Raw genomic sequence first — 17,047 nt, forward strand, 5'->3', positions numbered from 1 at the left:
ACTACTTCCATCATTCATTGAATCCAATACCTTACCACCAAGAGACGTGAAGGCAAACATACTATTATAAGATCGAATATTTTTTTTGGAAGTACAAACTCTTTATCATGTCCGTTAATCAAATTATATAACAGATTTGGAGGCTTTCCGAGATAAGGTAATTGAATTTTTCCTTTTAAGCAACAAACAGTAAAAATAAGATGATTAACTGTAGAGTCTCTTTCAACACATTCTAATAACCAGAAATACGTCCCACAGATTGAACATTCATAGTTAGGATCACCAACATCAAGACAACCTAGTAAAGATAATGGGGAAAAAATATGCATAACAATAAAAAAAATTTCATCTCAATTATATGACATGAAATATATTCGACATAAAATGAATAAACCATTAGTATACAGATATAATATATATAAATACTTTACTCCTTTAAATTTTGTCAAAAAAATATATGACAAAATAGTACTTTTATTTTACTTTGACTGAATAATACCTCATGACAGAAGCACAACGGAATCTTTTAGCACTAACTAAATAAGAATTCTATTTTACTATTCTTGAATAATAGATGATTTAAAAAAGAGAGTGTACCTTATATCTCACTTTACAAGAACAGAGGATGATCAATAACAGAACTAATTTGACTGAATCAATTTATCAAAGGATCATATATTTTTGATTGGTCTAGATCATCTATTTTGATTTAAAATAACACAAATTTATGTTAATAAATATTTGACAACCAAAAATAAAAAAATTAATGATCAAATAAGAAATCAATTAATTATTTAATAATCAACATGTAAATTGAACATTAAAAATATAATAAACTATGAAAACCAATGTGAATTAAACATTGATTTATTAACTAACTAAATATAAATAAAGGTTAATGCACATTCAAGAACAGTTTGATATTTTTTAATGTTAGAATAGATTATGTTTCATTATTTTAATCACTTATAGTAATTGTCTAGGTTCGAATTAAATAATCTAAATGACTATTAGAATCATTTTCTATTTTTTAGACTTTAATGACTTTATTGGTCCATAGAATTTCGCAAAATTTTTAATCAAGTTCCTATATATATATATATATTTTTTATTTTAATTGAGTTCTTGCATCATTTTTTTTAATTGGCTCCCAAAACTTTGTTTTTCTTTTAATTGAATCCGTGTACCAATTTTTTTTGTTGTAAACAACTCCCTATACAATTAAGCGAATCACTATCCACATGGGTCTAATTGAAAAAAAAATTGGTTGACGACAAAATTAAAAGAAAAAAATTATATGAACCTAATAGAAAATTTCAGAAAATTATAAAGATCGACAGAGTAGTTAATTTTTTTTTAATATACAAATATTGATTAGGACATGAAATTAGAAAAGTTTCAACAAATACTCTTCGTGTATTATTTAACTAGAAAAGTTAATTAATTAACTAATTACTTGGATCCAACCGCATAACAAAAAACTTTTTATATTGTTCAGGACAAGAATAAACGTTAATTAAACAGTTTAATAACCTTTGGTACTTATGTATGTTTGAAATAACTATATAAATTAAACCCATTTAATGATATAAATGATTCTCTAAACAAATTTATCATTAGATTAATTATTTCAACCACATGCAACAACTGATCAGACTTACGCTAACTAATTTAATTACTTTCAGTAATTGTTCGCTTTGAATCAATTATTAACTATTTTAATCACTTTCGGCAGTCATGCATCAACAATCTTCGTTGTATCCATTGCACTCATTTGCTATCTTTGTTTTTTTGCCATCTGTCCCATTGTTTTAGAGATTTAAAACTCTTCTCATACTTGTACTACAAACAGATATTTTTGAAAATTAATTTGGTGTATGATAAAGTGCTTAAATATATTTGTCTAACTTTCTAAAAAGAGATAAACGTTAATATTTAAATCTTACCATAAAAAATAAGTTCGATAATTTTGATACCAAAATTATAGGCACTACAGAATTTACCAACTAATTTATACAATTGGCTCTATTTCTCAAGAATTTTTGCTCCTAACTGTAAAATATTAGTCTCCTTTTTTCTTTTCTTTCATTCCTCTTCTCCAGACCCCCATTAAAATACAAGAGCTGCTCCTAACATCTATCTTCATGTATTGATTTATTTTCCAAAAAGAAAATCACACACATATATTTTGGTTTAGCACATATATTTGCCTCTTTAAATTCATACTGGATACCAAAATTAAACAAACCTAGATTAACGGTATCAAATTGTTTGGACTAACTTCTAGTTGCATGAAAAATAAATCAATAAGTTTGCAAAGCTTAATTGTGACAACAGAATCAAATTCGACCAACTTATCCAGTTCAGTTTGCAAGACTAAGTCCGAATTCATGAGAATACTCCAAAGTTCTCGAATATAAATTTATGATATAATTATAAACACGATCTTAAATGATTCTATTATGCACAATTTTTCTATCACTTGCTACATATTTCTCTAAATTCAGTTTTAACGAAGACAAAATTAGTGGATTTTAACAAATCTATTTTTAGCTGTTTCAAATTTAAAATCCAACTATTTTTCTTCTAACTTTTTTGAGAATCTATTGAGTTGATTAAGCAACTTTTATAGCTTAAAATTACCGATCATATTAGATTAGATGTATATCAAAATTTGTTATTAAAATTAATTATTAATATCAAATATTATGTTAAAATATAAATATATATTAAAAATAAATTAAATAATATATATTTATATATAAATATATTAATAACTAATTTTTAATTTTAAAATATAAATAATAATTTTATTAGGTAAACAATAATTTTTGTAAATAATTGAATAGATACTAAAATTAAATCAATAAAGTAAAAAAATATTCTACTTTTAAATTATCTCTTAAACCTTAACAATAGGATAATTATCATTGAACATTCAATTATTGTTAACTGTACATCAATAAATCGTATAAAAAAATAATCATCTAACTAAAAATAAAAATATAATCATCTGTATATCTATTAAATTGAATATCTAACATATTTATTTCTACCTATACTTTTTTTACCAATAATATTCGTGATAAATAAAAAATAGAAAAATCTAGGGAGCCAGCAGTTTTATTGAATTTTGGCCAGCATGTAACCAGCAGAAAAAAGTGAACCATTGAATGAAATCTCACAACAATCTCATACTATCAAATCATCATTAATGATTAATAACTAATTGATGACTAACAATCACAAAAATTACTGCTCCTTGCTCATAAAAAATATAGCCTGCAGATTATGATTGTTAAATGAGCGCATGAAGAAAGGTTGACGTAGATGCGCACCACCATATAAAAATCACCTCTTCCCTCACCACGCAAGATGGGTTCCACACTCCTCTGTGCTGCGCCTTCTGGAACATTCTCCTCCACAATACGACGTCGTTTGCCACTCGTAGGTGCGTTTTGCATGCTCAGCTTGGGCATCACCAACCTCTACACTCCCTTGTCTTCCTCTGCCTTCAAAACGGCGTGCGTTCATTCTCTCTCTCTCTCTCTCTTCCTTCTCTTCCGGTAACTGCAACACTCCGTTTCTCTTCCTCATTTTACCGAATTGCCCCTCTCTGTTTCCAGATCGAAATTCAGTGGCGCCACTCGCTCTATCAGAATGGAAGCAAGCAACAACAACACTGTTCCAAGCATCGTTGTTTACGTCACTGTTCCCAACAGAGAAGCAGGTCCTCAATTACTTCTTCATTTCCTTTTTGCAATAATATTTGGGGATTTTCGATTGTGAACCCTAATTACACCATTTACTGTAATAATAATCTTGTTTAGTTGATTGGCCAGGGAAGAAGTTGGCTGAGAGCATTGTCAAAGAAAAGCTCGCAGCTTGTGTCAACAGAGTACCCGGTATCAACATGCTTATGATTAGTATTTACTAAAGCAAAATGAAATGTGGTTTGATTTCATTAATTGAAACTGGTTCCTTAAGTTGAATTATTGATCTAACTTGTTCCTCTTGATAGATTTACCTTGATGTATGTGACTGAGACTTGATGAATTATTGAATTCTGCTACTGTTTTTCTTTTTTCTTTGTCCTTTTATCATCTTTCTTCACTTCTAGCTTATAATGCGTTTTCATATATGGTGTGTGGGATGTGCCTTCGAATACCTGAATTAGAATCATATATCTTCTAGAGATAAGGTCAGGTGATAGCCTTTATACGTCTTGGGAAACTCTCCCCTGTTGAACTAGCTTTTACAGTTGAGCTATGCCTGATCGATCCTAATAACGTGTTATGGTTCTGATCCAGTGCATGTTTTTGTTGTATAATATGATCTAGAGTTTAATTAGTTCTCTGACCAAGTTGATTGTATATGCTGATTACCATGTTTGTCTTTTGAACACCATGTTTTGGATGTCTTGTGCAGGTATCGAATCAGTGTACCAGTGGAAGGGAGAGGTATAGACTGAAATTTCTTAGTTGATCGAATTCTCTTTTTTAAACTGCAACATTAACAGAACTTTTTGTTTAAACCCATTTTCTTCCTGATATTAGTTATTATTCTCCGGTATGCATTATTTAGGTTCTTGTGGATATGTTTTAGGAAAGTTTATTTTGAAGTATTTTTGTTCATTGACTTTGCCTTGTTTGTCTTGGAAATTTACAGATCCAAACTGATGCGGAGGAACTTCTTATAATCAAGACTAGGCAATCCCTTCTGCAAGCACTTACAGAGCATGTCAAAGCAAATCATGAATATGAGTAAGGCTGAACATCTAGTAAAATCAATATTGCTAGAAGTTCAAATTTCGGTTAGCATAGTTTGAGTTGTATTCACTAATTGATACTAAAAGAAAGCTTGAAAAAGGACATACTTAAAAACCAGACTCTCTTTGGTTAACAATATCTGTTGCTCACATTTTAATGTAACATCGACTAAGTATTTTTCTGTGATTACAATATAAATTATTTATTCAATGAAGAGCTTTTTGGTAAACAACTGTCATGAATTCTTTATTTTAACGTACTTAATTACCATGCAAATACCGAATATTTACTTATATTGTGCGAAACGGACGGATTATATTTGTGACTAGACTACAGAAAATTGGTACTAAAATTGAAATTAATTGAGCTGGAACTGTTGGAAAACGAAATTGTAAATAAGTATAGAGAACCAACTTTTAATTAGCCAAACATTAGTTATTTTTTTCTTTATTTTAAGTTGTTTTTTAACCCTTACCTTTTGGAGAGTTTAGGGTTATGATTTAAAATAGGAATTAGCATTCAGACTTTAGGGTTTAAGGTTTAGAATTTAGGGTTTAAGGCTTAGAATTTAGGAAAAAAGGGGTAATTTCAAAAAAGTATACTGATGTTAGCTGAAAAATAGTTGGTTACCTAATTTAACTCCGAAATTGTGCACTCTGCTGCTTTTTACCTCTTCCTTTTATTTTGCAGTGTGCCAGAAGTAATATCCTTACCCATCACAGGGGGGAACCTCAAGTATTTAGAATGGATCAAGGAGAGCACAAGGGAGTGACTATCAAGTTTATAGCCAGTGGATGTTACGGGTTGAAGAGTTCATCTGTCTATGTGTAGTTAAATAAAGCTGCCAAGCCAACTAGGCAATGAAGGGTTAGCATTGTTAATGTAGAGGATGAGGATCAGTATTGTATTAAACAGTTAATGCTATTGGGTGTAAAACAGGTTAAATATTATTGAGATTTTGACTTGTGAGTAGTAATCTTGTGTCTTTATGCACATTAAATTGTTTATTGTGCTTTTTGTTTTTAGGCTGATTGACGATTATTTTTGCTATCTATCTTTCTATATACTCATACTTCCTTTTTGGTTTTTTTGGATATAGATGAATGCTACTTATTAATTACCAAACACATTAGTACAATAACAAGAGACGTGTTGATAGGATCCATTCCCCAATCGACACACCATGTCATTCCTCAGGCATGTTTTGCTTAACTATGAGCAATAATTAAATTATATTTCCCCGTTGCTTAGGCCGAGTTTGAAGAAAATATTTCAGGACAAATTTTGGAGATGTTGATAAACTCAACTTTTTTGGAGAGAGAGAGATAGGAGTGCGGCCATTAACTCTGCTTCGTGGGCCTATAACTTCTTCAATTCGTTGATACAAGAGCGATGATGATGTTGGATTTTTTTGGAATTGATATTGTGGTTTTTATTTTTGATAATATTATTTCTTTATTCTAGAAATCTATGTAAATATAATGTAAAAAAACAACTCACGTGTGAAAGGATATTATCAAAAGTAAAAATAGTATTATTTTTCCTTTTTTAAACAAACATATAACCAAATGGTGTAAAATATAAATATATAATGATTTATGTTTGTATACTCTTTGTTAATACAGAAATTATTTTAGATATGGAAAAGAAAGTGGTGTTTTTGTTAAATATTGGTGTTTGGAGTGTTTTATAGAAATGTGGATGTTCAAAAAATACTTACACAACACGCACTATGCATGTTACTTTTTGCAAAATTTTGAGGCAACTTTATCAAAGATTCTCAGTAGAGATTCACCACGTGTCTTCTCTCGATGCAATACGCACCTTGCGCGTTACTTTAGCAGGGATTCTTCGTTGAGTTTCGAGGCAATTTTATCAAAGATTTTCAGCAGAGATTCGCCACGTAATAGCTTCAGGACAACACGCACCTTACGTGTTAACTTTTTTAGATATTCATAGCACTTTCCAGAGGTGCTTTGATCACTGTCCCAAGCACGAGAATGCCACGTGGCAGCACCCGGGCAACACGCACCCTGCGTGTTGGCCGCTTTTGGTCAGTGTCTCCATGCAAGAGACAAGGCTACCTCCGGAAAGTGGCTTTATTAATGGCAATGGGTGTGCCAAAATGGCTAAAGAGTTTTAATATGGAAAAAACACAAGTTTTTGCTGAAAATGGATCTTTTTGGTGTACACACAAGTGAGTGGACGTTACAGATATAGCAGGGCCAACACGTAGATAACGTGTTGACTCAACACACATGTTGCGTGATGGACACGTGTCCTGATCAAAAGCAACAAGCACCCTGCGTATTGTACATATGTCAATCATCCAAGCAACATGCACTCTGCGTGTTGTACACGTGTTAAATGCTGGTTAGATGGCATTCCAACATGTAACCTGCAAGGTGATTTGCCTGTAAAAACCGAATCTCGTTATTATTTTACTTCATTGCGAGAGAGGTGTTTTAATGCATTGTTGGTGTGATAGAGGGCACTGCAAATATAGTGGTTTATCACAACGGTGACATTATAAGAAATACATATGATGGGGGAGCTTTTCGTGTGAGAATACATTTTCGTTTGTGATTCCATGCACTATAACGTTCGTGAAACTATAGTACGATCTTTGTCAGAGCATAGAGAGTGATATTTTAAAGTGGGTGAGCAATATTCTCTACAGAAATCCAATTGTCATATTTGACGGCCTAATACAGTTTGAGATTATGCCGATCGCTGACGAAACAAGTATTCAGCAAATGTTTTATATGCACTAACAAACTCAGGTACAACATCTAAGGATTGAGTTGTATGTTGAGTTTGAATATATTGCTGTGGATGATACTCAACATTACCCAGACGTGCATGATGACAGAGTTGAAACACATGAAGAAATGAACAATGATAGCGAATAGGAGTTCGAAGCTACGTATGAAACTGGTAACGAGGACGAGGATGGCGATGGGGGAGGTGAGGCATCGACGGATTTGATCATAATCCCCCAACGTATCTACATGTGGTGAGAATTGGGGAAGTCTACGTACTGGAATCCGTTATGGCTCTGTTGGCTGTGATGGCTCTACTGGCTGTAATGCAAGCTGTGGTGCTGGCTATGATGCAAGTTGTGGTGCTGCCTATGATGGTTGTACTGGCTATGCTGTAATGGTTGAAATAGCTGTGGGCGATGATAAGGAAATAACTGAAACACTGCATAATGCTGTCCTGGCTGCTGGGGTGGCTGCTGAGGTGGTTGCTTAGGAATGACATAAGACAAACTCAGGTATAAACCCAGGTACCAACTCCGGTAACCAGCTGATAGGCTAAAGTTGGCGATTGGTTGCAGATGGCTCTCTCGCAATCGACTGTTGCATTTGTATTACCAGTCGGTGAGGTTACAATGACACTCAAGGACGTGCTATACATATTTGGCCTACCGATTGATGGAGGGGTTGTGACCGATTGGACCGATAGTAGTCAAGACTTCTTGGTTATCCAAAGCCTGACGATTTTCGGTAGCGAACCCGTTGTGAGTAGTTCCTTTAAAAGCTACATAAAGTTGGCATGAGTTCGTCATTTCAGAGACATACAACCTGTAGACACTTGGGAGTCTGTTCAGTAATACGTTAGGTGTCACATATTCTGTCTGCTGGGTATCACCCTCTTCGCGGATAAGTCGACGAAGTGTCTACCATTGATCCAAAATTTTGAGCAGATTGGCACTTACAATTGGGGAACAGCAACAATCGCGCATCTTTATAGGTCACTGTGTCGTGCATCACGATGTGATTGCAAGGAGATGGATGACCCGCTTGGTTTGTTTGTTTGGGTGGGAGAGAAGGCCATGGCTTGCGCCCATTCTAAGTTAGCAGCTTGCATATGCTAAAATACCGGCTGCACACACGTAACGGTACATAATTTATTAGAATTTAACTATTATTTTATTTATGTTTTACTGGCAATACATAATTTAAACTTTGTTCTAATGTGTGTTGCATGTGGAGTCATCATCCACGAACCAAAGTGTGGATGTCGAGAAGCGCGGCATCTATTAGGCAAGGAATAGATTACATAAATGAGGTCAGTATGGGTATTAATTTACGAGAATAATTTACGGTATTAATAATCTAATGACCCATGTAATATTTTTCAGTTTGTCTGGTGGCCGTACATCGGCATCATCATACCTGCTGATCCACATGCACACCTTAATGTGTGTGATAGGGTAGGGCCATTGCTGTCATTCGAGTGTGTCGAATGACCTCCTGCGGACCGAGTGGTTCGCTAGTATGGGTGCACAATTCCCCCCTCTGCCTACATGAGTCATTCCAGTTGATCAGCATTGCTTCATTCTTCGGGGAGTACAATGCCATGACTGGAGCAGGATACATGACGAATGGATACAATAATGGGATAATCGCCGTAACAGTCAAGTGTGAGAGAGGCATCTACAACCAATCGCTGACTTTAGCCCGTCAACCGATTACTGGAGTTGGTACCTAGGTTTATTCGGGATGCACCTGAAGTTGTCGAATGTCATTTCTTAGCAACCATCTCAGCTGCCACCCCAGTAGACAACACTGAATTATGTAGTGTTTTAGTCATTTCCTTATCATCGCCTACATCTATCTCGGCCATCACAGCACATCTTGTGCAGTCATGGATTCCAGTATGCAGACTTTCCCCCATTCTCACCACATGTAGATATATAAGGGGATGATGATCAAATCCGTCGATGCCTAACCTCCCCCCATTGCTCTCATCGTCCTCGTCACCGGCTTCGTATGTAGCTTCGAATTCCTCATCGTTATTATTGTTCATTTTCTCGTACGCTGTAGCTCTGTCATCTTCCACATCTGAGTCATGTTGAATTTCATCTGCAGGTATATGTTCAAACTCAACATACAACTTAATTCTTGGGTATTGCACCTAATTTTGCTGGTGAATATGAAACATCTACTGAAATTTGTTTCGTCAACGATCGATATAATTTCAAACTGTATTAGGCCGCCAAATACGACAACTGGACTCTTGTAGAGAATATTGCTCACTCTTTTTAAAATATCACTTTCTATGCTCTAATAGAGACCGTACTGTAGTTCCGCGAACGTTATAGTGCATGGAACCACAAACGAAAATGTATTCTCACACGCAAAACTCATTCATTCATATGTATTTCGTATAATCTCACCGTTGTGGTAAACCACTATATTTGTAGTGCCCTCCATCACACAACAATGCACTAAAACACCTCTCTTGCAATGAAATAAAATGGCAACGAATTTCGATTTTTATAGGCAACAACTCACTTCGTAGGTTATGTGTAAGAATGTCATCCAACCAACATTTGACATCCAACCAACATTTGACACGTGTGCAACACTAATGGTGCGTGTGGCTTCTAATCAGGACGTGTCCATCACGCTACATGCTTGCTAAGTCAGCACAATACTTGCATGTTGGCCATGCTATATCTGCAACTCCACCCACCTTTATATACACTAAAAAACCATTTCCAACAAAAACTCGTTTTTTTTCATATTAAAATTTTTTAGCCTTGTTAATACATATATGTAAAACTATATAATATAAATACAAATCATGCTAATTTATATGTATACAGTGGCGGAACTTGAAACAAAATTTTGGGGGATCAGATAGAAAATAATTATTAAGATGCTTTTGATGTGGACCCCATTTAAGATAAGTTTGTCTAACCTCATGTCTTTGATTTGGGTGATATTGCCAAATTTGAAACCGTTTTCCAAGGTCTCGTTCCAAAGAATTAAGATCAAACTCATCAGATGCAACTCTTTAAATTTTTGAAGGTTATATCTCACTTTCTTCATGATTCATTAAAGTAGAAGAACTATCTACAGATATTAATATTGTAAATGTTATATGTTCTCCTTCTTGAATATTAGCATTCCTCTTAAAAAATGCATCAATTCTTTGATTTTTTTTATGATTATTTTATATAAAAATTTGAATATATATCCTATAAAATATGTAAAAAAGAAGTTAAAAGGATAAATATTAAAATTTATAATATTTATTAGATTTTTTTATTAATTTATATAAATACAATAATATCAATATTTATTAAATATTTTAATATTTTTTATTATATAAAAAAATTAAATTAAATAACTAGTAAAATATAAAATAATATTAAATTACATAAATAAAAAATACCTAATTTTTTATATTTGAACTCAAGGTAGAATGAATATTGCTTATTGAATAGAGAACTGTGAAATGCGAATACATTCTGTTCATTTCAAATTCAACATATTTTGAATGTTTAAAACTAAAAACTATTGTGCAATAAAAATAAGAGATGAAGATTGAACTTTGATATTTTAAATCATAGTAAAATATTTGAGTCAAATAAATTATCTTTTATTTTTTGAAGAAGTATTACTAATTTTTTTAATAAAAATTTGGAAGACCATGCCCCCTTATCTAAACTAAGCTCCGCTCCTGTATGTATATATGTACTTCCAGAATCTAACAATATGTCAAAACTTGGTGTCTTATTAATTGATAGCGAAAAGTTATTGGCTTTTAGACTTTGGGATTTTTTAGAAGATTTCAGCTATTTTGTCGTTGGCCACAATAATATAATATAAACAAATTAGATATTTTTATACTTAAGTAGCAAGTGGTCCATCAGTCAGCATCATGCACATCAGAGGAAAAATATTCGCCATCATAAATTCATAATAGTTATGAATATAATGATACTACTTCCCTTGAGAATTTAATGGGACAGCCACACTTCCCTTGTTCACTGTGGAGGACCACATGCCTTGAATAACGGCTCCCCCATCATTTTCCAATGAGGTAGTCCTCCAACTCCAAGCACTTGACTGTAAAAAACAATGTTGGTCATAAGATATATGACCTTGTCATTGTGTATTGTGGATCCTTGGATGTAACAATTAATTTTGAAGAGACAAATTATATGATCAATTGCCATGATTGCATCAAATATAATTCAATTGGATCTGATATTATACAGTATCATTTCCAAATCACTTGACAAAAGAAAGGGAAGAAGAGAAAAAGGCTGGTTTGCTGTTCTTATAAGATTATATCACATATTACCAATCATTTATAATCTAAAGGGGGATTCTGAATCAGCACAGAGAAATGACATTCAAAGCCCACCTCCTTCAGAGGAAGAATAGGAATCCACCCTTCAGGGATATTAGGGCTCATCTAGCTGGTCCTGCAAGAAGTTACACATATAGTTCAGAACTAAGATTTTGATGAATGGACACACATGTGCAAAAGTTAGGATAAGGTGATTATTCAAAATGATGATTTTGACAGATGAATATATTCTGTGATACGGGGTGGGGGAGGCTCTGCAATCACATTTACCTGGACGTCAGAAGTCCAAAGGGTAAGGTTGTCTCTTAAAAGCTGCATTATAAGCGTGCTGTCTTTGTAGGATTCTTCTCCCAAGGTATCCAGCTCAGCAATTGCTTCCTCAAAAGCCTATGAAATACAATGAAAATCAATATGGTTCATGAATTTTAGAATCAATAAGACTTTGTTCCGTTGCAGTTGCAGTACTGAGTAGAACAAAAGACAAGCATAGGGGACTCAACCAGATTCTATACAACTGCCAGGCCACGCCGAGCCAGCCCATCTAATTCACGCCAAAGGCGGGCCGGGGGCAACCACATCTCTTTTTTGTTTTATTTTTTCTTTTTCAAATATAAAAGCCAAAGAAAAAACCTAAGTTACCAACCAAAAGTTTCCTATTCGAGCAGGCAGCCACAAACTCATCCTCTCTAAACTCTCTATTCTACTCTTGCTAGACTCTCGGTCCTAGCTAGTACCACTACTAGCCAGCACCACCTAGCTGTCAGTCTTCAGCTCCTCTCCAGCGACTATTCCCTCCCAAAACTTTCGCAGAAGCTCAGCTCTTCTACAGTGGCAAACCCCTTTCAAGCAGTCACTGCTTCGGCGAGCAGCGCCACCAGGCTCTGCTTCAACTGCTTCAAAATGGCGTGACTCCTCTAGCTAGCAGCCTCAGTTGTTGCTGGCGCAAATCCCTCCCCAGCCCTTTGCTTCAGCTCCCCTTTTTGCATCAAAGCCCTCCAGCAGTCTCTATTTCTTATGAATTTTATTTTTCATCTTAATTAAGCTAGTAACTGTTTTTTTTTTCTGCAAAATTTTCCAAAGCAATTGAAAAGGAAAAATGGAAATTTCATCTTCTTTTGGCAGGTGAGTTGGTACTTTCAAACCATTTAGCCTGGCGGGCTTTGGCAAGCCAGACATGCCTTCTTGCCACCCCTAAATACAATAATTATAGATGAGCATTAACATTATTAATCTATTTCATGACCAAAAGAACATTCCTCACAACCTAAAGCGAAAGTGTTTTTTCAACTCTCTACTGTGTCCAAAAGTTTAGAAGGAGGAAAATGCTCTGTAGTATAAAGCTAGACAAGTATGATCTCGAAACAGTTATCACTAAAACAATTTTACTTTACACCACCCACTATTGGTGATAGCAATTTGTTAAAGATTTGTACAAAAAACTGTTTCTAACTCTGTATTACTCAGCCATGCATGAAGAGCTATTCAGCAATCTTGAAATAACAGTAAGAATGCAGACAAAGTAGCATAACTCTCACCGCACATGAACAAGAAGGTTTCAACTCTTCTGGCTTGATGTGGGCAAAAGAGGTCCGTAATAAGTAATAACTGCCTAATGCAGTTGTAACAGCCACCTCGGGATGCAAATCGCAGTTACAAGCACTGAATACTAGTGCTATGTAATTCATTGTTCATGGAGCTCGACCAGTATCATAGACAAGAAATATAGACAATACTGCCAACCTTTTCATTATTTCCCATCAGCACGGATTAACCGTTTTACAAATGTGAATCTCCAATAAATTTATCACGTTAAGAGAAAACAGATTGCTAAAGCAAACCGAAACAAGAAAAATTCACAAAAAAGTTTCCAGATTCCACCCAAGTCAAAAAGAACCAATGCCTGTTGGTCAAAATCCAATCAAGTCAATGATTCATACTAAGCGATAAGAACAGAACACACACTTGAGTAAAGCATTGTGGAATAGAATGTATCCTAAGAAGTAAGAACAGGATAACTGCTTTGACCAAACAAGAAAAAGGTCACAGATACATAAGTTGCAATCTGTTGACCTGAATCTGAATCTGAATCTTTCAAGTTTCAAGCCCACAAACACAGATATATCATGTAGAATCCAAGTAATCAAATAGATAACATCAACATATATTCACTCCACAATACATCAAACAACCAAAAAATCAGATTAAATATTTTTCAAATCCATACCTGTTTAGCCATGCCGCATGCTTTATCAGACTGGTTGAGGATTTCATAGTAGAAAACAGAGTAGTTGAGAGCCAGACCCAATCTTATAGGATGAGTAGGTGGAAGATCCGCATAAGCAATGTCCTTGATTTTTAAAATAATAAACAAAAACATCAATTCAATTCAATCCCCAATCCAAACAAACCCTAACTTAAATCCTCCCTGCCTCCATCCAATAATGATAATAATAATGATTAATCAGTACATCAAAATGATGACGAGACACATTCACCAATTTGCTGACTCCGATAGTTAGTAACTAGCTAACAAACCTGAGCGGCCTTGTAAGAGAGCATGGTGTCCTCAGCGGCGGCTTTGCGTTCATCGGCGGTCTTGAACTCGGCGAGGTAACGGTGGTAATCACCTTTCATCTTGAGGTAGAAGACCTTGGACTCGCCGGCGGAGGCGGAGGGGATGAGATTGGAGTCGAGAAGCGAGAGGATGCTGGCGCAGACGTTGGAAAGCTCAGTCTCCACCTTGGATCTGTAGTCTCTGACGAGAGGCACGTGGTCGTCGTTCTTGCGACCTTCCTCCTTCTGCTCGATTGAGGAAACGATGCGCCACGCGGCACGCAGCGAGCCGATGACGTTCTTGTATGCGACGGAGAGAAGGTTGCGCTCTTCGACGGAGAGCTCGGCGGCGGGGGTGGAAGAGAGGACTAGCTTCTGCATGAACTGGACCATCTCTTCGTAGCGTTCTGCTTGCTCAGCTAGCTTGGCTAGGTACACGTATTGTTCCCTGGTTAGATTCTCCGGCACCGTGGACGCCATTTCTTTTCTTCTTCCTCCCTCTCTGTCTCTCTCTTAATCAATCTGAGATTGTTTCTTTCTTTCTTTCCTTTCTGATGTTCTGTGTGTGGAGAGAGAGAGAGAGAGAGAGAGAGAGAGAGAGAGAGAGAGAGAGAGAGAGAGAGAGAGAGAGAGAGACAGAGAGAGTGACTGAGTGTGTTGAGTGTTGTGTGTGTGAGCTGATTGTGTGTGAAGTGCTTTTTTTCTTTTTATGTGGATTTAGAAAAGTGATGCGTAGGATTGAGCTGGCTTAGCGACCGTTCATGAGTTCGAGAGATAGCGTTATACACAATTTTTTATTTACTAATTTTTGGTTTATCTTCTCACTTCTCACTCCTCTTTCAGTCATCTTCCGGTTGACTTACTAATGTCCTAGTTTTTTAAATGCTAGAAATTCGAGTGTGGTTAATTTTACGTAAATTTAATAATTATAGATTGTTAAATAATTTGATAAATTTGATTAAATTATTATTTAATAATTATCAAATATCCACTTTATATAAAGTTAACTGAACATAAATTTTATATATGTGTTATGCTTTGATATAAATGTGAGTGTATTATATTGTAATGTGATGGCTGTTTTTTTTAATTAAAAATAAAGATATCATAGGATTCAATTTTTTTTATTGCATAAAATAGACACAAATTAAATCATCTGATTTATTTTGACAAAAAAATTCTCAAATTTTGAGATATTTAAATTAATAAGTTTGATTTGGACTTCCAATTTTTTTGTTTTGAGAAAAACCAAACCGGTAGGTTTGATTTTAAAAAAATTGAAAATATATAATTATAAATTAGACCATTCAATTTATATATATATTTATATTAGACACACAAAAAAAATATTGCTCTTTTTTGTCAACGGCTAGAACTCTTTTCTTCTTTTCACTTCTTTATACTCCCTTTCTTTATTTCTAGAAATTATGGTGAGTAAAAAATAAAAAATAAAAAACAAATGATAAAATTATGTTAAAAGTATATTATAATAGTCAAATTTGTTACAAACATATGAAAGAGTAAAATTTGTATGTGAGAATCTATTTAATATTGTGATTCTTTTTCACACTTTTATTTGAAGAACTAAAATGTATGATTTGTGAGAAGATAGATTCTCAAATACTAAAAAAAGTGTATATTTTGTACAGATATCCTATATCAGTATTTGGTAAATTCATTTAATTTCAAACTAAGTACGTAACCGATAAAGCGAGTATGCAATAAATGTTTTCAATGTATATTGAAATTCGCTCGTAAATATCGTTCATCGAGTTATATATTGAATTCGAACACACTGAAACTGATGAAAAAATATCGAATGGAAAGATTACAATAGTGATAACAAAGAGAAATTTGAAAGCAATTTTGAGATAGTTGATCCAAATGAAGACGAAAATCAAGCTGACGACACCATGGAGATAAATATCGCGAAAGTAACAAATACATTAGTAAACCAATATCTGTTTAAGAAGCTATCTTTTATGTGCGCGTTAAATTTTGAAGACATGCATGCATAAGAGTTTCTTAAATATATGAATGTGGGTATAAAATTAAAATATTTATTTGTATAATAAATTAATACTATAGATTTAGTTAAATTTAGAGTAATTATTTGACTAATATGAAAAGGAATAAAATGTTGTCATTATTTATATTATAGATCGATTAATGTAATCTGTAAAATATTATTTATTAATTAACAGTTGTCTACTTATTTATTTAGTTAAATATAGGATAATTATCTTACTAAATTTAGGTAATTTTATAATTAAATTATGGATAATGATTTTATTAAAAATAAAAATATATGATTATATTTATATTAATTTATTAAATATTTATTTATAATGTATAATTTATAGATAAATTTTAATTTTATTTATTTAACATTTATTTATTAAATATTTATTTTGTGGTGTTGTGATAACAGAACCTCCTATTGTGGCGGATAATAAATTCGTCGTGGGAATGAAATTGAGTTTCAAGAAGAATGTTATTATGACGATAAAAGATTATATTATCTGTAGAAGTGTAGATTATCGAGTATATGAGTCGGAACTGATGACATTTTATGTTAAATATTTACAATACGACACAAATTGTGATTGGCT

At 33.8% G+C, this 17,047-nt stretch overlaps 2 protein-coding genes across 4 annotated transcripts; one reads left to right on the top strand and one right to left on the bottom strand.

The window, feature by feature from the left end:
- Nucleotides 1–3,297: 3,297 nt before the first annotated feature.
- On the top strand, nt 3,298–5,745 carry LOC112706227 (protein CutA, chloroplastic). Of its 2 annotated transcripts, none has more exons than XM_025757412.2 (6): nt 3,298–3,524; nt 3,627–3,730; nt 3,843–3,905; nt 4,429–4,460; nt 4,669–4,763; nt 5,460–5,745. In XM_025757412.2, exons 1-6 carry the CDS (start codon nt 3,376–3,378, stop codon nt 5,539–5,541), a joined length of 525 nt encoding a protein of 174 aa, XP_025613197.1. In that variant the 5' UTR covers nt 3,298–3,375; the 3' UTR covers nt 5,542–5,745. The 2 variants fall into 2 exon arrangements, with proteins under 2 accessions (XP_025613197.1, XP_025613196.1); XM_025757411.2 differs by having other exon boundaries at nt 3,309–3,524; nt 3,831–3,905.
- A 5,642-nt stretch (nt 5,746–11,387) lies between these two features.
- Nucleotides 11,388–15,265, bottom strand: LOC112706226 (14-3-3-like protein B). 2 transcript variants are annotated; one of them, XM_072200734.1, is made up of 5 exons: nt 14,418–15,265; nt 14,107–14,229; nt 12,153–12,269; nt 11,937–11,997; nt 11,388–11,635 (listed from the first exon to the last, which is right to left on the bottom strand). In XM_072200734.1, exons 1-4 carry the CDS (start codon nt 14,913–14,915, stop codon nt 11,977–11,979), a joined length of 759 nt encoding a protein of 252 aa, XP_072056835.1. In that variant the 5' UTR covers nt 14,916–15,265; the 3' UTR covers nt 11,388–11,635; nt 11,937–11,976. The 2 variants fall into 2 exon arrangements, with proteins under 2 accessions (XP_072056835.1, XP_025613194.1); XM_025757409.2 differs by lacking the exon at nt 11,388–11,635 and having other exon boundaries at nt 11,727–11,997.
- Nucleotides 15,266–17,047: the final 1,782 nt, after the last annotated feature.

The sequence above is a fragment of the Arachis hypogaea genome, chromosome 8, assembly GCF_003086295.3.
Source record: "Arachis hypogaea cultivar Tifrunner chromosome 8, arahy.Tifrunner.gnm2.J5K5, whole genome shotgun sequence".
Classification (NCBI taxonomy): Eukaryota; Viridiplantae; Streptophyta; class Magnoliopsida; order Fabales; family Fabaceae; genus Arachis; species Arachis hypogaea.

Excerpts from the sequence above, each read along its gene's own strand:
- LOC112706227 (XM_025757411.2), top strand. The coding sequence starts at position 3,376 with ATGGGTTCCACACTCCTCTGTGCTGCGCCTTCTGGAACATTCTCCTCC. Across the intron at positions 3,525-3,626 it reads TCCTCTGCCTTCAAAACGGC|ATCGAAATTCAGTGGCGCCA; the intron begins GTGCGTTCATTC and ends CTCTGTTTCCAG. Across the intron at positions 3,906-4,428 it reads TTGTGTCAACAGAGTACCCG|GTATCGAATCAGTGTACCAG; the intron begins GTATCAACATGC and ends TGTCTTGTGCAG.
- LOC112706226 (XM_072200734.1), bottom strand. The coding sequence starts at position 14,915 with ATGGCGTCCACGGTGCCGGAGAATCTAACCAGGGAACAATACGTGTAC. Across the intron at positions 14,230-14,417 it reads TCTCTTACAAGGCCGCTCAG|GACATTGCTTATGCGGATCT; the intron begins GTTTGTTAGCTA and ends TTAAAAATCAAG. Across the intron at positions 12,270-14,106 it reads CATGCGGCATGGCTAAACAG|GCTTTTGAGGAAGCAATTGC; the intron begins GTATGGATTTGA and ends TGTATTTCATAG.